Source organism: Trichechus manatus, unplaced genomic scaffold (assembly GCF_000243295.1).
Source record: "Trichechus manatus latirostris isolate Lorelei unplaced genomic scaffold, TriManLat1.0 scaffold00008, whole genome shotgun sequence".
Classification (NCBI taxonomy): domain Eukaryota; kingdom Metazoa; phylum Chordata; class Mammalia; order Sirenia; family Trichechidae; genus Trichechus; species Trichechus manatus.
Window position 1 is genome coordinate 19819730 of NW_004443944.1, and position 20722 is coordinate 19840451.

General features: G+C 41.3%; 1 protein-coding gene across 2 annotated transcripts; it reads left to right on the forward strand.

The window, feature by feature from the left end:
- The first annotated feature begins 5411 nt into the window (after nt 1–5411).
- On the forward strand, nt 5412–16677 carry OSER1 (oxidative stress responsive serine rich 1). 2 transcript variants are annotated; one of them, XM_023724570.1, is made up of 5 exons: nt 5412–5539; nt 9089–9205; nt 11965–12078; nt 15261–15367; nt 15447–15588. In XM_023724570.1, exons 2-5 carry the CDS (start codon nt 9129–9131, stop codon nt 15476–15478), a joined length of 330 nt encoding a protein of 109 aa, XP_023580338.1. In that variant the 5' UTR covers nt 5412–5539; nt 9089–9128; the 3' UTR covers nt 15479–15588. The 2 variants fall into 2 exon arrangements, with proteins under 2 accessions (XP_023580338.1, XP_004370385.1); XM_004370328.3 differs by lacking the exon at nt 15261–15367 and having other exon boundaries at nt 15447–16677.
- The last annotated feature ends 4045 nt before the right edge of the window (nt 16678–20722 follow it).

Sequence of the window (20722 nt, forward strand, 5' to 3'; positions counted from 1 at the left end):
GATAGATATAAACTGCAAACTGGCACATTGCTATTTTGCTTTAAATCATCCGTGACCTTCAAAACAAAATCCAGTCTCCTTAACGTGATTCTCTCCTTGCGTTGGCCTGGACTCTCTCTCTGCTCTCATGTTGTCCCTTCTCACTTCCCAGGGCAATGCCTAACTTTCAAACCCAAATTAGACATAACCTCCTCCAGGAAGGCTTTCTCTGAGACACCACCCTGTGCCCCCGACTGGGCTGGGCCCACACAACACCCTGTGCTTAGTCTCTGACTCTCCAACTAGACCATGAGCTTTTCAAGGGCTTCTCTGCCAGGCAAGCAAAAGGTGTTCACTAAGGTCCATGGAAAGGACAAGTGGCAAGTGAGCACATGAAAGGCAACCCGACCCTCCATGTGCCAGAGCAGAGCAGACTAGGATGCAGCTCTCTGCACGCTCCCAGTCTTCCAAAATGATCCAAACGCCATTTAATTCCCACTACCACACTGCCCTGCTGGCACAGCAGTTAAGAGGTCAGCTACTAACCAAAAAGGTCAGCTGTTCGAATCCACCGGCCACTCCTTGGAAATCCTATGGGGCAGTTCTACTCTGTCCTATAGGGTTGCTATGAGTTGGAGATGACCCAACGGCAATGGGCTTTTTAAAATTTTTTTATTTTTTTACTATACTGCCTGGAAGTCCCTGGGTGGCACAAATAGTTAAGCGCTCAACTACTAACCGAAAAGTTGGTGGTTCAAACCCACTCAGAGGCACCTCAGAAGAAAGGCCTGGCAGTCTGCACCCAAAGGTCACAGCCTTGAAAACTCTAAGGAGCAGGTCTACTCTGCACACGTGGTGTCGTCATGAGTTAGAATTGACGTGATGGTGACCAGAACTGGTATCATACTGCCTGAATAACAGAAAATATTTCATAACTGGCTAATAGGGATTAAAAATATTTAAATAGTTTTTGGCACACAGTGAACATTTAAGTCGTTCATTCAACAAGTAATTACCAAGTGCCAACTGTGTGCCAGACAAGATTTTAGGCCCTAAGGATACACTGTATTTTTGTCAATGCTAAAATACCATCATTTTAAAGACTTGCCATTTATTTTAGGCACCACTAAGAAAGAAAAAATGCTACCAACTAAGCTAGGACACACTGTCGATTATAAGATGCAGCAGGGTTTTCAGAGTGCTAAGTTGTGGGAAAACGTGCATCTTAGATTCAATTAAAAAAGTAGTGATATACAAGAGACAAAGTCTCAGACCTCAAGTAACTTCCATCCTCGTGAGTGGAACTGATGATAAGTATACATTGGCACGTAGTGGCAGAGCTATAACAAAAAGTAAAGCAGGATAAAGGGATACAGAGAGAGAGGGACTGCTGTTTTAGTTGAGATGGCCAGGGAAGATCCCGCTGGGGAATTGGTATTTGAGCAGAGACCTGAATGAACAGGAGAATTGTGGATAAGCAATGTTCCAAGCAGAGGCAACATCAAACACAAAAACTCTGAGAGGGAAATATGCCTGGTGGGTTCAAGGAAATGTAAGGCAAGTATAGCTGGAGCATAGTCCCAGACCCATTTCCTCAAATTCAACGGTATTCCCTAGGTGGCAGCAAATATCCCAGATTTGGTTAGGGGGTGTATCATGGGTAGGGGAGCTAAGAAAAGCAGTATCACTCAGTTATCAGGAGTGTGGGTGCAGAATCAGACTGCCTAGATTTGAATCCCAGTTCTGCCACGTAGAAGCTGTGGACACGTTACTCCACTGTTCTCAGCCTTGGTTTCCTCAGGTAAAATGCGGATAATAAAATCACCTGCCTCACAAGCTGGCTGTGAAGATTAACCGAGATAACGCTTGCAAATCAAGGCACAAATGTTCACTATCATCATCATCTTCTACCCTAAAATCATTTTAAAATTATATCAATCCCTAGTGGCACCACGGTTACTAAGTGCTTGGCTACTAACCAAAAGGTTGGCAGTTTGAACCCATCCAGCGGCTCTGCAGGAGAAAGACCTAGTGATCTGCTTCTATAAAAATTACAGTCAAGAAAACTCTATGGGGCAGTTCTACTCTGTCATATGGGGTCTCTGAGTTAGAATCGACTCGACGGCACCCAACAACAACAAGGAATACATTAATTTATTTGAACTTTAAAACATAAGAAGACTATTTTGCCAGAGTACTAACTGACAGGATGGCAGTCATATCATCAGGGAAATGAATTTTTTTTTATTGTACTTTAGGTGAAAGTTTACAGAACACACAATTTCTTATTAAACAGTCAGTACACATATTGTTTTATGACATTGGTTAACGACCCCACGACATGTCAACACTCTCCTTTCTCGACCTTGGAGGACCTTTTTTTTTTGGCGAAAATATACATAGCCAAAGATACACTATTTCAAAAATTTCTACGTGTACAATTCAGTGACATCAATTACGTTAAGAGAAATGAATTTTCTTTAAGGCTTTGAATTTGCCTTCTCCAAAGTCATTTTTAGAAATCAAAAGTTATCTTCCTATATAAATGGAATTGTTTTTGCTGTACAATTCAATAGTAATTCAGTCTCTCCTACTCAGTCACTTGTAAGACATATATAAGAAGAAGGAAACACTGTTTAAGGAATTTCACACCTACTATGCTCTCTGATTCAATGGCATTGCTACCTGCATTAATACCAAGTCAATTTCCCACAATTAAAGTCCACACATAGTTTGGGGTTTTTTCCATGGTTGGAGAAAGATCCTGTGTTGCTGGGCCAAGAAGCAGGTCTGGCTTTTTGTTTACTCAAGTCACATGCTCTGTAGCTTCTCTATCTTATTCCAAATCATCATGTACACTGAGCCAGGTCTATCCATAATAACTTGAAATTTCAGACCACATCTGATGGTGTGGGTTAACAGACTTCAATATTCCCAAAAGGTTCTCACCGTCCATGTATTCCTTAAGTAAAAAAATCACATTCTCAGAAACCATCTAACTTTGTGGTGAATACGTGCTTAAATAAAATGAGCCTTTTCCTGCTTCAACTTTTTAGTTTTAGTATTTAATGCCGTAAAGGGCAGAAAGAAGGTAAAATGAGAATTTACCAGAAGTGTATTGAGCGTCTACTATGGCCCTAGGCACTGTGTTAGGCTGTGGGAATTCCTTAGTGATCCAGACATAGTCCTGACCCTCAAGGATGTATGGGATTTTACCTGAAGCTGTATTTTGGAATGACAGCTTAAAAACACTTCTTTGGTTTTGATGAATTCACTTGGCAACTACTGAGAAAAAAAAAGTATCCTATTCTCCTCTAAGTCTTTTCTAAGAGATGCTGAGAGATGGGTAGCGGAGAACAGGCTTTTGAGAAAGTTTAAATCCTGACTTAGCCACTTACTAGCGCTGTGTGACTACGGGTAAAAGGAGCTAGAAAAGTTATCCAATTTCTTTGAGTCCCAGTTATTCTCATCTGTAGAATGTGTAAAATCACAGGAAAATTAAACGAGACAACATCTACATGTCTGCTGCTTAGTAAACGGCAGCCATTATTAGCATCATCGGTTTGATGTTGGAACTCTTAAGTTTTCTTTCATCCCCTCTCAGTTGCTGAGCCTCTGCCGTGAAGGAGAATTTAAATTGTTTTACTCCAGTTTCACTACATGCTTTATGCCTTACACAGTGAAACTGTAGGCTCCACTCCCAGACATGGGTCAGGCATTCCAAGGCCTGACTGTAGTTAAACCGGATACAACTAAACAATCTTCAGCAGGCTATCCGTTGTTGTTAGTCTCTATGAAGTCCATTCCCACTCATGGCAACTGATCCACAGGATTTTCAAGGCTGTGACCTTTCTGAAGCAGATTGACAGGTCCATCTTCCCAGGCGCCTCTGGATGGGTTTGAACTGCCAACCTTTCTGCTAGTAGTTGAGTGCTTAACCATTTGTGCCACCCAAGAACCCCTAGCTTATCTGTAATCAGGTGATTATACCTAAGGTATTGAGGGATAGGAGCCCTGGTGGTGCAGTGGTTAAGTGGTGAGCTGCTAACCAAAAGGTTGGCAGTTCAAATCTACCAGCTGCTCCTTGGAGACCCTATGGGGCAGTTCTACATGGTCCCTATGAGTCGGAATCGCCTGGATGGCAGTGGGTTTGTCTTTTGTTGTTGTTTACTGAGGGACAGGAGTAGGAGGCATCAGTTTTGGTTCAGATAACAACCCTCATCCTAGGGCAGGATCAGGCCTAACTAAGCCAACCCTATCGAAGAAAACCATCTTTTCCCACAAAGCTCTGAGAAGGGCAGACATCCACCTGGGCAGAGGAGGGGCCAGCTCCATTACCAGAACCAGCTCCGGAGCTGGAGGGGGTGGCAGCCGTTGCACTGGTCACCCATGCCTGCTGCCTGAGCAGCCTTCACAATTACAAAAACGGAAAAAAAAAAAAGCCAATTCCAACTAATGGCGACCCTATAAGACAGGGTAGAACTGCTACATAGGATTTCCAAGGCTGTAATCTTTACCAGAGCATACTGCCACATCTTTCTCCTGCGGAGCAGCTGATGGGTTCAACTGTTTTTCGGCTAGAGCGCTTAATCACTCGCCAACAGGGTTCCTTGATACACAAATGGGAAGCCGCTAAAAATCCCTTCCTTAGATGAACTGCCTCAACCTTTTTGCAAAATTTGGTGTGTATGTGCATTTCTCTGGCGAGAGATCTACAGCTTTCACCAGATTCTCAAAAGTTCGCTGATACAGTCCAACTTCTTCACAGAACACTGAGGCCCAGAAGAAAAGACAGTTGCCTCAAGTCGAAAAGGAAGAACATTAAAGCCGAAGGGGAACACTAAAGTCGAAGGCATTTCAATTTCAATTCCGACCGCATATTCATGGTCCCGGCGACGTCCCAATACTTCCTTGCTTCTCTACAGAGCTGAAAGGTCCCTAAGAGGCGAGGGCTGATGTCCGAGCCCAGGAGATATCACAGGCGGTCCAGATCCAGCATCAAGGAGACTCCCGCAGAGCGCCCAGATGGGGCTCGTTGTCACGAAGATTCCCCCACTCTGCCCTCACCCCTGCGCAATTCCGTTAGCTTGCTAACATCAAGTAGAGCACCAGGGACAAGGAGACCCGAGGAAGTGCAGGCTGCTGGACGACTGTGACGAATAACGCCTACTTATTCACCTGACTGAGAGGAGGAAACAGGCACGCCCCAAAAGCTGGCCCAGAGCGAACACACTGCGGGTGGAGGAGGGAGCGAAAAGAATAACAGGAAATGACGTGGGCGCACGTGCTTCCGAGAGGGGCGGGTGTGGGGCGCTTGAGAGGCGCGGGCACCGCCCCGCGCCTGCGCAGTCGCTGCCTGCTGCGCGGCCTAGTCACTGGACAGGGAGGAGCAAAAGGAAGGGGCGGGACGAGTGGCCGAGTGACGCAGGCGCAGTGCGACTTCGGAGGTGCGGGTCGTCCCCTCCGCGGGTTTGGATCCGGGTCAGTCAGGCTCCGCGATCCGGGACAGACGATCTGAACTGACGGCACCGGATCACGGGAGCGCCCCAGCTACGAGGGGGTAAGTGCTCTGACTGGACAGGGAGGCGCCGCGACACCAAGTCTCAGCCTGGAGGCCGGGCCTAGTCGTGGGCGGTTGCCCCTGGGCCCCCCTGCCTCTCGTCGCATCGCCTCCCGGCGGTGACTGCCTGGGCCGGGCCTGGGCCTCTCGGTTCCCCGTCGGCCGCCGCGGCCCGGATCTCCCCAAGGTCCGCTCTCTTGCCTTTTCCCGCCTTCCTGTCCTCTGGCTGCCCCCGCCCAGTCCTGCTTCTCCGCCGTGTCCCGCCCGTTCGTAGCTTCTCCTTTTCACTCTCCTTGGCCGCCCTTTGCCCCTTCCCGCCCTTTCCCGCTCGTCTCTGAGCCCCATTCTCGTTGGCTGTCTCTTGAACTCCGCTTACGTCTCCTTGAGCCTCGGCCCGGCTCAAGCTTCTCGTTCTGGCCCGGGGGAACTTTCAAGTTGGAGACCTGGGGCAGGCAGAGTGAGGGCCTTAGAGAGCTCCCCGCTCGGCCTTGTCCCGATTCTCCGAGCCCCCCCTCCCCGCGCCCCGATTCTGATCTTCCCCCGATCCTGTTTAACCGCGAGACACCCTGATTCTGGGTGAAAAGATTTAACGGCTTTCTCAACTAGCACTGTGAGTGTAGGGCTTGACTTGGCGTGTAGAGAGGGGTGTGTTTTGTCCAGGGAGCTGATTGTTTTCGACGTAATCCTGTTTGCCTCTTCCAGAGGTGTTGGATTGGGTTTTCCTCCCCAGGCGCTACGTTTTCTGGTGGTCTGAGAAAGTTTCTAAATCTTTTAACATTTGCGATGATACGCTTACGTGCAGGTCCTTGTTCTCAGGGCCCTGAAGTTTGAACTGGGGCTTCAGGTTCGAGGAGGTCTTGGTTAAAGCTGCAAGATACAAATAAGATTGTGACACATGCTATTCGTTGAAAGTTAGGGGAAACCAGGAATTTGCCCTTTTGATGGAGGAACTTAGAAGAACTTGTCATTTTTGAAAGTTTGCAGGGAGGAATCCGTGGCAAAGTTAAATTACCCGGAGTGATTTAACTTAATACAAAGTAACTAATAGTAGGCTTTTGAACGTGTGATCTCTTTGGGGATTGTTTAGCTTCAAGACGTCAGTGCAGTGAAAACTAAGAAGGAGAAAACCAATTATCCCAAATAGTTGTACAGCTCTTGTTTTGAGTGCATGGGAAGCTAGGAATACAGAGTAGCATGATAAGTCTTTTGTAATTACAAGTATGCTCTGATCTAGCTCTTTTAAGGTCATGGCTAAGATTCGTATTTGCTCAGGGTTAAAGTAACCAAAATGCTGGACATCTGAAAATAGTTTAGACGGAACTCTGCTCCTGAAATTTTAGTGTGGAGCTAGGTTTTTATTTTGGTTTTTAAAATGATAGCTCTTTTAGTGTATCAACAAGGATGTTAAGTTTGTATTAACATTTACAATGGTCACCTGCAATGCTTATTAAGTCAGCACTATATAATTAACATACCTGGTGCAGAGCTTCTCAGCGCAGTGTTAAAGTGTATGTAAGCTCCTAGAGGGCAGGAATGGGGCTCACAGTCTGTATGTATCAGGTTCAACGTTACATCCCTAGCATCCAGTCTAGTGCCACGCGTATGGTAGGCATTCTGTAAATTATTTGTGGAAGGAAGGGGTGTCTGCCTATAGAATTCAGCAGTATATACTTAGATGTGATGTGTACTTAGGTATTGAGTGATTTCCAAAGTTTCAGGCCTGTGAGGGGGCCCAGTGTTGCGGAGCCTGGCTCAGATGATTGATTAACTCTCAATAGGTCGAGCATTAGGCTAACTGGTCATAAGGTAATTGAGGAGAACTATAAGTCAAACTTTAATTTCGTTTGGTCAGCAGGAGGAATTTGTTTACAGCATATGATAGTACCCTTTCAGATGCTGTGAAGCTTCCAAATATTCCAGTGCCTGATGTTTGTTCCCCTCCCCCAGGTATATGGGACATGATTGTGTCCTTAGAGGGCTCCTACTCTAAATTCAGAAGAATTAGAGACTGGTAAAGCACACAATTCAATAATTTTCCCCCGTATTCTTGTGCTGGTTAAGTAAACCAGCAAAATATGTTTGGAGAGTGCATTTAAATTTTTTGTCTTAAGAAGTTGAGGTGGAGGCTAGATGAATTCTTTTGAGATTATTTTCAATGCTCCCCAGAGACATCTGCCCAAAATACTTAATTACATAAATAAATAGTAGAATGGTCTTGAGTCTACCTTTTTATTTTCCACTGGTATAACATTGTTACATTATATCAAACATATTATGACACCCTGGCCTTTGGAATATTAGAGCTCTCACAATAACATCAAACCTGCCTCTGAGAAGTGAGCAGATAGGAAATCAGAGTGGACCCAAGGGTCCACGGAGAGGCACTGCTCCCTCTGAGAGTGCCTAAGCCGGGTGGGGGGATAATGAGGTAAGAGGTTAGAAATAAAGAGGTGACGTGAATCCTTTGCTTTAAAAATTCCTCTTCTCTTTTTGTTTTCCTTTTTTTCTCCTCATTCCCTGTGATATGTTCATAGATACCGTTTTGCTTATTTTTTGTTCAAGATTTATTACCCCGGGTGAAGAAATAATTTGGAGACTAGATCCAAAGAGTTTATTAATGTGTGTGTTTCTCATTGCATTGGTTGGTCCCCCCTCCTTCCTTCTTGTTTAAATGTAAAAATCAAGGTGGAAGAAATGGAGAACTTTGGTTAATCAAGCTGTTTGATTAAGTGGAAAACACTTAAGGTTGTATCTACGGAACAGCAATTTATGTTTTACCTTTACTTCCTACCTTTTTGTTTTGACTAAATTTATTCTGTTCTTTATTTTCTTGAGTCGCAAGTATGGTTCATTTCTTTTCCATCTTGTTTAATAAAGCATTCAAAGTTATAAATAAAAACAAAATCAAGGTATCAACCTTATAGGGTAGAGTGGGGGATAATTGGTAATTATTGAAACATGTTTCTAATTTTGGCTTTATCCTGACAATAACGGTAACATCTTGTTCCCTAAAACATATCTTCTTGAATCTAGGCCTGGATTGCTTTGGAGAAATGCTGTCATGTGTCATGAGGTTGTACTTAACTGGAATTATTAGGGTTAGACTAGACAACTATTCAGTAGCATTTTTAAGAATCAGAGTGGTCTAGATTTCCCTTTTATTTCTGATGCAAAGATCATTTTGTCTGTAGGATCTTAGACTCCTTCAACTAGAGAGATCCTCCCCCCGCCTCTGCCATTAAAAAGTATACCGAAATGCAGAAGTATTTTAGGTGATCTAGTTTCCAAAACTTTGTGATTGCATATTGACATCAAATATTTAGACAGTTAAAATTCTGCTATAACAAATATACATTTTCTGTTTTATTTCATGTTTTCTCTTCTTAAATTCCTGTTTCCTAATTGTCAGCATAGAAACGTCCTTTTAGAAATTTGCTTTCTTTTGCTGATAAGCAGTAATAGTATCAGGGATACAGATTTTTCCCAAAAGTATACTTTTGAACCAACCTGTTTTCACTTTGTGCATCTTGTTTTCATTTTCTTCTTTAGTATTAACGAGAACACCCACAGTAGTGTAAAAACTTTCACAATGAAATCCGAAGCCAAGGATGGGGAGGAGGAGAGTCTACAAACTGCTTTCAAGAAGTTAAGAGTGGACGCATCAGGGTAATGAAACGTGTAATGTATTATTCAGGAATTGTTTACTAGATTTAAATAGTCCTTTTCCTCTGAAAAACCCTGGTGGCATAGTGGTTAAGAGCTATGGCTGCTAACCAAAAGGTCGGCAGTTCAAATCCACCAGGCGCTCCTTGGAAACTCTATGGGGCAGTTCTACTCTGCCCTGTAGGGTCCTGTGAGTTGGAAACGACTCCACGGCAACGGGTTTGTGTTTTGTTTTTTTTTTCCCCCTCGGTGTTTTCCTCTGAAGAGCATTGTTTTACTTAAAAAAATTTTTGTTTCCAGTTAACACTTGAAAGGTAGTGGTGTGTTTCTACTCCAAGATTGGGTGTTTTGCTTTCCCTTAACTTTGAGGAGGATTTTCCCTTCTTTTTCCTTAATCAAAGATTATCAAGCATTGTCCCATTAAAGATTGCCTCACACATCTCAAAGGAACACAGTATTTTTCACTAAAAGTGAATTGGCTCAATAGAAATCTGTAAAGACTTTGTAGATTTCATGGGCTCCGATTGCTGAGCCGATCACTATGGAAACCTCTCTTCAGTAGGGTTCTGTCACAGAGATCAATAATCTTGGACCCTTTGGCCAGGCTAATTAGAGCACCTGCAAACCAGCTGCTGTCTGAATGTTACTGTATCACTCTATTCTGTGCCAGACTCTTCTCACCCTCATTCTTTGCCCCAGGCCTGAAGATAATCTCAAGTTTGTAATAGATAATAAGAATTTTTTTGTCATGAATGGAAACTAAACATTGCAAGCTCAGAGTAGAACACTGCACACACAACAAGCAATAATAATAATCACTAACGTTTATTACTCATTTACTAAATCCCTAAGCACTGGGTTAAATGCTTCATATACATTATTTCATTTAATCCTGATTACTGCCCTAGAAGATAGCTACTGTTGTAATTCCAGCTAACAGACAAGACAGAGAAATTGAGTCATTTACTAAAGGTCACATTGTTAAGAAGTGGCAGAGCCAGGATTTGAACCCAAGCAATCTGTCCCCAGAATCTTAACCACTCCTTATCAAGATGACATGAAGGAATACATGCAGTGCTTAACACATAGTAAAATGTAATATACGTGAGATATTTTTATAGTTGTCTGCCTCTACTAGTATGATTTTTGGCCTGCCAAATGAGAAGATTTATACTGATAGGTTTGCATAGTAGATACTACAGGTGCTCACATTTTGCTTCCATGATAATTAGTACCTTTCTTTTCCCAGTGGTTTATCCAATACGGTCATCTTGCCATTAACTGATTAGTTCTTTGATAAATAATATAATAATAATAATATAATATGTGGTCCAAAATTATGTATTTGTAGCATGTGACTTGCCTGGGGTAAAATTATAGAAAGAGAAGGAGCAATGGAGAGCATCTGAGAGAACCAAATAGAGTGGAAGGAGTGAGTCATTACCATGACTAGGCAGAAAAAGACTTGTAGGGTACATCCTACATTTCTAGTTGCGTGATATTGTTGCTGATTTACAAATGGGGCATCTGAGGGACTGACTCATAAACTAACCAGACCTTGCCAGGAATTTAGCATGATCCTGTTCAACTGGTCTTGATTCCTAATATTATTTATCTTATCAGGACAAATCAATATGTTTATTATAAAACAACATAATCCATTTTATCTTACTATCAAATAATACACGCTTGTGGTAGAAAATTTTACAACAAAAAAGTATAAAAAAGGAAGTAAAAATCATACTTTACCATAACCACTGTTAACATTTTGGTGGTTTGTTTCTAGACTATCTGTATGTAATACCAGACACTTTTTTTTCCACATAGTTGAGATCATAATGTATATAAAGGTGTTTATCCATGCTATTTTCGCTTAACATTATATTACAAGCATTTTGTCATATCATTAAAAATTCTTTGTATACTTAATTTTTAATAAATTCCTAATACTCCTTTTTATAGATGGCCATATTTTACATGTAATATAGTATTTTTCACTATTAGACATTTATGTTATTCCCAGTTGTTATTTTAAATTGTTTTAGTGAACATTTGTCTACATTACTAGATTAATGTCCCTTTGTGACAAATTTTTATCAATACCACAGCCTGCTTAGTAGGAGCTCATTATGTGTATATGTATTGAACAGGTCTGGAAGATTGTGTGCAAAAATGTTAATGTTGGTAGTCTCTGGGTTGTAAGATTATAGATGCTTGTTTTTCTCTTTTAAGTTTTTTCATGTTCTTTACTATTATCTGTATAATTTTAAACCACAAAGGTTTAATTCTGAGTAAGGTTTCCAGTTTATTAGTTGTAATAATTAGACTTATTTTTCTAAAAGTTGTAATATTTGAAAATGTGTTCATTTTCAAGTTAGATTGAGTCTTTAGTTTTTACTCCTAAACTTCGTTCCGTAGCTCTAGTCTGCTAGCATACAATACGTAATCAATGTCATTAACATTCTTGCTGGACATAAGGCCTGGTGTGCCCCAGATAAACAGCCTGAAAGTCTATTTATAGACTGCTGCTGGTTATACTTAAGAATCATTTTTTGGCTTATGATTTTTGCAATCGTGGGCTTTTAGGGATCCTCTAAATTTGGTTTCGGAGGAAAAATTACACTAAAAGCTGAGCAGTTTTTGAGAAATCCAAACTAGAAAGCAAATTAAGTTATTGATAAAAGTTGTATTTGGATAGGTGAGAGCAGTGAGTTCTCATTTTACAGTTTTCTACAGCAGTAAACTTTGATCTTGTCTTTCAGGTCCATAGTATCTCTGTCTGTTGGAGAAGGTACAAGTGTTAGAACATCAGTCAGAACAACTACAGATGATGCCAAACCTAAAACGACGTGTGCGTCTAAAGACAGTTGGCATGGGTAAGAGCTTCTCACTGCAGATGATTTTCATCCCAATACCTTAAAACATTATTGGATTTTCTTTCCTGAGAGCCCAGAAGAGTATGTTCTAAATATTAGTCGTATTGAAACAGTGATGGAAGACGTTTATTTGGAGGGTTTTATTTTATGATACCTATTCTTGTAATTTGCTGGGACTTGCTGTATGGCCTGGTTCATAGTCAGGTTTTATAAATGTCTGTGTGTGCCTGAGAGAAAGAAAAGCCTGGTGATATACTTCTGAAAATCGGTCATTGAAAATGCCATGGCTTGCAATGCTCCTGTCTGCAACTGATCGTGGGGATGGCGCAGGCCTGTGCTGCGCTTTCTTCTCTTGTGCATGGGGTCACCGTGAGAAAGGGGCCAACTCGACAGCAGCAAACAACATGTGCTCTTGAGAAGAATGGATCTTTTCTAATCACTGAATCTTGAATTCTATATTATGTCCATTAAATCAAGCTTTTAAATGTACCATTTGAAATTTTTTTTTTTTTAAATAATTTTTGTCAGCTTGACCTATTAATAACAGAGGTTTGTTAAAATCTTCCCCATGGGAGTGGGTATGCCAGATTTTCGTTTAAGTTCTGTATTTTCGCTTTATGTATTTTGAGACTATTTTGTTAGGTTCATACAAGTTCAGAATGTTTTCTTCCTGGTGAATCGAAACTTTAATGATATAGTGACATTTTAAGTGTATCTCTTGTAAAGAACATGGCTAAGTTTTGTTTTATTCAATCTGATTATCTATTTTTAAACTGGTGAGTTTAGTGCATTGACATTTATTTTGATTAACATATCTGAACTTGCTCTTTGTCCTACTTTTTTCTTTTTTTCCTCGTCTCCTTTCTCTCCCCTCCCCCAAATTGTTAGAAAGGGCTTCTTTGTTGTTGTCTCCCCCACCACCACTACCATTTTTTCCTCTACTGGTTGGGAAATTACATACTTTGTTTCTGTTCTTTTAGTAGTTAGCCTTAAATTTTTACCATGTGTGCTTAACAAAGACAAAAGTTAGTATTTTAACCCTCTTCCTGGAACTGTTTTATTCTGGTCTCCTGACTTACATTATATTGCCCAGTGCTTTAGTTCTGTCACTTCATTTTAATCTCATAAATTAGGTTTTGTTATTATGCTTTTAAACAGGCAGTGTTTGTTTAGATTTATCAAAACAAGATGGATTGACACAGTGGCTGAAACAAATGGACTCAAACATAGCAACGATTGTGAGAATGGCACAGGACAGGGCAGTGCTTCATTCTGTTGCACATAGGGTCGTTATAGTCAAAACCGACTCAACAGCACCTAACAACAACAACAGGTTTATAATTTCTTTGCTCACCATTCTTGCATCTCAGACATTCACGTAGGATCATTTTCTTTCTTCTGAAGTACTTCCTTCAGAAGTTCCTTTAGTGGAGGTCTGTTAGTGAAACAGTTCCTGCGTTATACAACTCCATATAGAATATATGTGCCCCTGGGAGTTGTATAGCGTGATATCCTATTGGTATACATACTTAGCCTTGATTTATCCGAAAATGTCTTTATTTCATCGTTGTTTTTGAAAGATAGATTTGATATACGTGAAACCATATTTATTTCTAAGTTGACATTTATTTTCTCTTAGCATTTGAAGGTGCTGTTCATTGTCTTCTGGCTTCATTATTGATATTGAAAAGCCTACTTTTAATCCAGTTCTTGTTCTTTTGGGAATGATTTGCCCTTAGACTCTGGCTGCTTTTAAGATCTTCCTGTTGTTTTTGGTATTCTACAGTTCTGCTACAGTGTATCTAGATGTGGATTTCTTTGATTTGTCCTGCTTCAGCGTGCTTGCTGTATCTATAGATTCTCTTCTTTCATCATTTTAGAAAATTCCTCAGCCATTATCTCTTCAAAAATCACTTGTCCTCCATTCTTTTTGTTCTTTACTTTGGAGACTCCAGACTTAATCTGTCTTCCATATCTTCTTTTACATTTTTTCCAAATCCTTATCTCTGTGCTACCTTCTAGGACAGGGACCAGCAAGCTTTTTCTGTAAAGGGCCAGATAGTAAATATTTTAGACTTTGGAGGCCAACAGGCAAAATTGAGGTTATTATGTAGATATTTACATGACGAGAGAGAACTCCTGTCCTGCCTTCTTCTGTCCCATTTACCTGAGGTGGGCTATCCTGGATGGTGGGCATACTTGGTGCTCACTTGCTGAGACATTCTTGGAACAAAATTACCAGCCTGAAGGGGAGGCTGCTGGGATGGGGTGGGGGTGCAATGCTGGTATCATTTTTACTCTCTGTCCTGGTGACACCTAGATCCCAGCATGCCTTTCTCTTTTCTGGAGAGCCCAGCTGTCCCAAGTTGGGTGGCTGGACTGGCTCTTAGACTGAGATTTTACCTCTCAGTGCCCAGCAGTTGCTGACTGCAGAGCTCCAGCATGTAGATGGTGATCAGTTTGGGCCCTGGGCAGTGGTGAGACATGTTCACCGGCCAGGAAGGCAGGTGTGGGGAGTGCAGGGAGAACAGGAGTGGAGGAGGATATGCCCCAGCTTGGTCTCTGTGGCTCACGGCACTAGAGCAGTGCCCACAGGCTCTATAAAAACAGGCAGGAGGCTGGATTTGACTCACAGGCTGTAATTTGCCAACTACTGTTGTACATAATTCAGATTTATCTTCCAGTTCACTAAATCTCTCTTTAACTGTATTTTGCTGTTTAACCCATCCATTTAGTTTAATGTCAAGAATAACATTTTTTGTTTTTTAAAGTTCTATTTTGATTTCTTTGGCAGTTTTGATAGTCTCTCTTTCTTTGCTCAGTTCTTTTATTTCAGTGTTTTATAAATAGTTACGTAGTATATCTGATAATTCCCAGTATCTGAAAAACCTCAGGGAGCCTAAATCTGTTTGTCCGAAGTCACCTGTGATAGAAATGAATCTCAAATCTGTTGCCTGTTTGTAATAATCAGCTAGTAGCCACTTGCAACTTTAGCCTCACAGTGGTACTGAAGCTCCTGTATTCAGGGCCTGGGACACAACATTTAGATTTTACAGCTTCAGTTAAATTGTCTGTGCAGGATGCTTCCCTAGACCCACTGGTCAAAGGTTCCCCAGGCTGGGGTTCTGCACTGAATGTTTGGCCAAAGTAAGAACTACTCTTTATTTCACTTGTTCCTATAGCTTGCAGATAAGGGTGTTGACATTTCTGAGACTTGGGCAGTTTGAAAATGGAGACAGCACATCTCTGGAGGAAATTTGTGACCTTAGCCTCATAAACTTGAGAGGAGGTAAATTCTTGACTATTCATGAAGAACCTATTTAGGATGGCTCTGTATCCCAATATCTTGTGTATTTTTTTCCTCTTAGGTCTACAAGGAAGTCGTCACGAGGAGCAGTGAGAACCCAGCGTCGTCGACGTTCTAAATCTCCTGTCCTTCATCCTCCAAAGTTTATACATTGCAGTACAATAGCTGCTTCTTCCAGCAACCAGCTAAAGCACAAAAGCCAGACTGACTCCCCTGATGGCAGCAGTGGGCTGGGAATTTCGACCCCTAAAGAGTTCAATGCAGGAGAATGTGCTACTTCTCCTCCTGATGTTAATCACACAGGGGCAGTCGTTGAGCCTTTGAGAACTTCGGTTCTAGGGCTCCCATCAGAGAGTAAAAAGGAAGACTCCTCTGATGCTACCCAGGTCTCCCAAGCAAGTCTGAAGGCCCGTGATCTCTCTGACTTTCAATCTGTTTCCAGGTTAAACCAGGGCAAAGCATGTGCGTGCATAGGCAAGGAGTGCCAGTGTAAGAGATGGCATGATATGGAAGTGTACTCCTTTTCAGGCCTGCAGAATGTCCCGCCCTTGGCCCCAGAACAAAGATCCACGCTTGAGGACTACTCTCAATCTCTCCACACCAGAACTCTGTCTGGCTCTCCCCGCTCCTGTTCTGAGCAAGCTCGAGTCTATGTGGATGATGTGACCATTGAGGACCTGTCAGGCTACATGGAATATTACTTGTATATTCCCAAGAAAATGTCCCACATGGCAGAAATGATGTACACTTGATAGCAAAAAGCTAATTACTATGCTTTAAACCAATGAAGGGTTGTCAGATTTAGTTAATGGCAGACCTTGCGGCCACTTTGTGTGAGAAGACATCTCCTTTTGCTCCTGTGCTTGCAATAAAAACTTTTCTTGGCATCTCAGTTAATCTTCATTCTTTAAACTTACTCTCTCTGTTTTTACATACCCACCAAGGCCAGCAGATCTAAAAAACAAATCTGTCTTAGAAATGTTCCTGGGAGATGAAGAAAGTGTAATTACTTGAGACTGGAAGCTGTGGGTGTATGGTAAAAGCCTTTGTAAAACAGTGCATTTTTCAGATGTGTTGAAGATTCCGTGGCCAAGGAAAATCAAATGTGGTTTTGTAACTGAATTGGACATTTGTCATGCTTTAGTTGCCAGCCCAGCATATTAGAAGTTATATCACGATTTAAACCATCTCTGATTTAATGCAAGATTTATTGTCTTTAAAGGTTTCTTCCGTTATTGTTAAGCCAGAGATCTAAGGTTTAGATTCAATATGAATAAACTAGCTGACGTGCCCGATATTGCTTGAGAGAAATCATTAACGATCACTAAGTAAAGCCCTGCCGCTGCTCACCCTGAGGCATGTCACATGAAGTTTCTGGGAGGAAGCAGCTTCGAGTGGGCTACTTCAGTTTGGAGGGGTCAGGAGGTGTAATGTTTGAAATTAGTGTGTGTTTTCATCTCTGGCATAATGATATGTATGGCATGTTTCTTTCAGTCACTTGTAATAGAAGTCTCATACCCCAGTTTCAAATGTTCTGAATGATGACTTTCTTTGAACTGCCCTGCCACCCAAAAAGTGAATTTTGTATATACTGTATCCTGTATTTCTGGTAGACTATCCCAGAATTTCGTCCGCAATTTGGAAAAAAAAAAAAAACTGTCCTCAGTTTTCTGCTGAAGGGTGAAGGCCTCTCAGGTGGCTCCAGAATGAATTTTGTGTATGCCATGTAACTGAAGTTTTAATTCAAACCATCCTAATCATACCACCAAATTAAGTGAAAATTTATCCAGCCATTTTAACATAATGTATCACTTTTTTTTCAGATTACAGAATAAGTTTTTATTATTTACTAAAACATCTCACTGGCTGTATGGTCGTTTTATGACAGTGGGATCTGGGCTGTAGAAATAGATGGTTTGTACTGAGGAGAGGTGGGAAGGATATTTAGTAGAAAAGCCGTGAACTTCAGTGGGAGACTCCTGCTAGTTCCTAATGTTGTATGGGTTTAGTAACGTTTGGAGGCTGTGATTAAAGCCGGGAAGCTGTAACTGAGACATCTCTTACTAAGGGTAACAGGAGGCATAATATTTCATATATCCAAGGCAGCAATTCTCTCAGGATGCCTTTCCACTTAAAATTGGGGACACCAAAGAGCTTTGTTGATAGGTGCTGTCAAGTTGGTTCCAACTCACATCGACCCTGTGTACAACAGAATGAAACACTGCCCGGTCCTTCGCCATCCTTACAATCGTTAAACGTTTGAGCCCATTGTTGCAGCCACTGTGTCAGTCCGTTTGTTGAGGGTCTTCCTCTTTGCTGACCCTCTACCAAGCATGATGGCCTTCTCCAGAGACTGGTCCCTCCTGATAACATGTCCAAAGAGATGAAGTCCTGCCATCCTCACTTCCAAGGAGCATGCTGGCTGTACTTCTTTCAAGAGAGATTTGTTTATCTGGCAGTCAATGGTATATTCAATATTCTTTGCCAACACTAATTCAAATGCGTCAATTCCTTGGTCTTCCTTATTCATTGTCCAGCTTTCACATGCATATGAGGCCATTGAGGATACTCAGGCTTGGATCGGGGTACCTTAGTCCTCAAAGTGACATATTTGCTTTTTAACACTTTAAAGAAGTCTTTTGCAGATTTGCCCAATGCAATGCATTGTTTGATTTCTTGACTGCTGCTTCCATGGGCATTGAATGTGGGTTATATCAATATTCACCATGTTATCAATTAAAACTAAGAAATTTTTAAGAAGTTTCATTTAAAAATAAGCTCATTTTATGTTACCATAAATAACATTTTTTAATGAAAAGTAACTTCTAAAGCCAAAGAAAAATTCAGAAGAGTAGCATTGTTTCAAAATTTTGCAGATCGCTTTAATGTTTGGCTTTAATAGAAAACCTGGATCTTAGAGACTCCCAAGGATTCCGGGACCACACTTTAAGAACCAGTCATCTAGGCAATTACAGCTTATGTTATGAAGGTAGTGCCCCACCCCATACACAACTAATATTTTGCCTCACCTTTTACTGAAGAGTAGTGGAGCAGATGGAGCTTAATTAAGATGGGTTAAGCTTGAGTCCCTCTTTGCCTTTCAGACCAGTGGTCTGATTATCCTTAGTGCTCTATTTTAACAGAATAGTTACTGGAGAACGAAGAATGATGCATATTTCTTCCATAGGAAGTTGTTAGGAGGAGGGGTGTAAGGATTGAAAAGGACAAAGTTCCAATGACCTGTTATGAAGGGGGGTGTAAGGATTGTAACGGACAAAGTTCCAATAACCAAGAAACCTGTCGAAATCCAAACTTGGATAGAAGTTTAGGCATTCCAGATTTGTTTGAATGAGTTGTAAGTATGTACATCTCAGTCAAAATCTTCCTCAGAACACGAATCTTGAAGCTAAAAATTACTGTGCTCAGACCTAGTTGGGCCATCTTTAATATTACCAAAAAACCAAACCCCTTGATTCCAATTCATTGTGACCCTGGAGGACAGAGTAGAACTGCCCCATAAGGTTTCCAGTGAGCGGCTGGTGGATTCAAACTGCCAGCCTTTTGGTTGGCAGCCAAGCTCTTAACCACTGTGCCACTAGGGCTCTATTTTTAGTATTAGGTCCCCTTATTCAAACATTTGACCTTTTGTGGGTGTGGTTTACTGAACTAATTTTTCTCTAATGCATCTTAGAAAATGGATTGTTTGTGGATTGAGGAATTGTTTAAATTTTACTCTTGAAAAGTACCATCCTGATTTCCCCATGCCTTCCTTTAATTATTCGTTGAACATTCCTTTATTCAAGTATTTTTCACATGCCTGCTACACGCCAGGCACGCCGTCCTAGGTTCTGAGAATAGAACAGTAAGCAGAATAATGTTCTTATCCTCATGTAGATGAACATATACATAAGAATGTCCAGAAACAGGCAGGTATGAAGCTGAAACATTTATTTATATGAGTGGCTGATGTGCCCAAAGGCAGTCCTGCTGAGTCCTTAGAACTGGCATTCCCCATCTTACTAAAACAGTGAATTGCACCTGCTAGAAAACCTGAATGTGCACTAAAAGAAAATAGGTGAGTTAAAATTTAATGGGCTGAGACTTTGATCCTCCCAAAGTCTGTGCTTATTAATTAGACTTGGGAGTATTGTGATAAGAGCCACACCAAACTTAATTTGGTAATGAACCCTTCAAAATGCTTAGAACAAGCTGAAAATGGAAGCAGAAGAGAAAGCCAACAATAAATCTCGAAGAACTCAATGCAAGGAAGTGGAACTCTATTCAAGAGTCCTTTTACCTGGGACAACTCCCAGGAATTCATGGAGATGCATGAGCTTCAAATGGCTCATGCTTGGCACTAAAGCTTCAGGTCCTTGATATCCCAGGGGCTGCCCGAAGAAATGTGCCTTTGAATCCCACTTATCTGACACCAGAAAATGTCAACGAGTAAGAATGCATACTCTGTTTAAAATAAAAGCAGAGATTTATTGAAAGTTTAAGACAGTTCAAACCGGAGACACTTCTGATCTCACAAAGTGAAACCAAATACTTCAAAATGGTGGAGTTAGAGAAGCATTTTCATGAGGTACAATACAGCGTTCTGACTGGAAGTTGCAAGATTAGGTAAGCAAGAAGCAGGACAACTTGAAGCAGGGGCTTTACAGTGTTTGGTTGGAAACACGAATGTGGGCTATTTGGATTGGCTAATTTAAATACATGACTAAGGGGGGTTTTACAGGATGGTCACAAGGTAATAATATTAGAACATTTCCTGAGGGCTACTGAGGGGATTTCTGATAAAGATGTTGTGTCAAGACCCTCACTTAAGAACATTCTTTCCATATCTTTAGTTTGACCACAGAGAAAAACATTTCCTTTGTTATGTACATAAGTCTAAGGGTTTGACAGTTGCAAGGGAAATAAGCAAAAGTTATGATGGAGTTGGGGCTCAGACCTGGGCTGATCATTCTGATTCGAGTAAGGGGCCTCAATTTTGTAACTCTCATACAAGAGCTATAGAGACAAAAAGAATTAAGAGATAGGAAGTACTGAGATAGGGTTAACCAATTGCCTTTGAGTTGATTCTGATTCATGGCAACCCCATATATGTCAGAGTAGAACTGTGTTCCATGGGGTTTTCAATGGCTGATTTTTTGGAAGTAGATTGCCTGGTCTTTCTTCCAAGGCACCTCTGGGTGGACTTGAACCATCAACCTTTGGAGCCAAGCATGTTATCTTTTTCCACCATCTAGGGGTTGCTATTATTTTGGTGTAGTTAGAGAAGCTTCTCTGATAAGGTGACATTTGAGCAGGAATCTGAAGGAAGTGAGGGAGAAA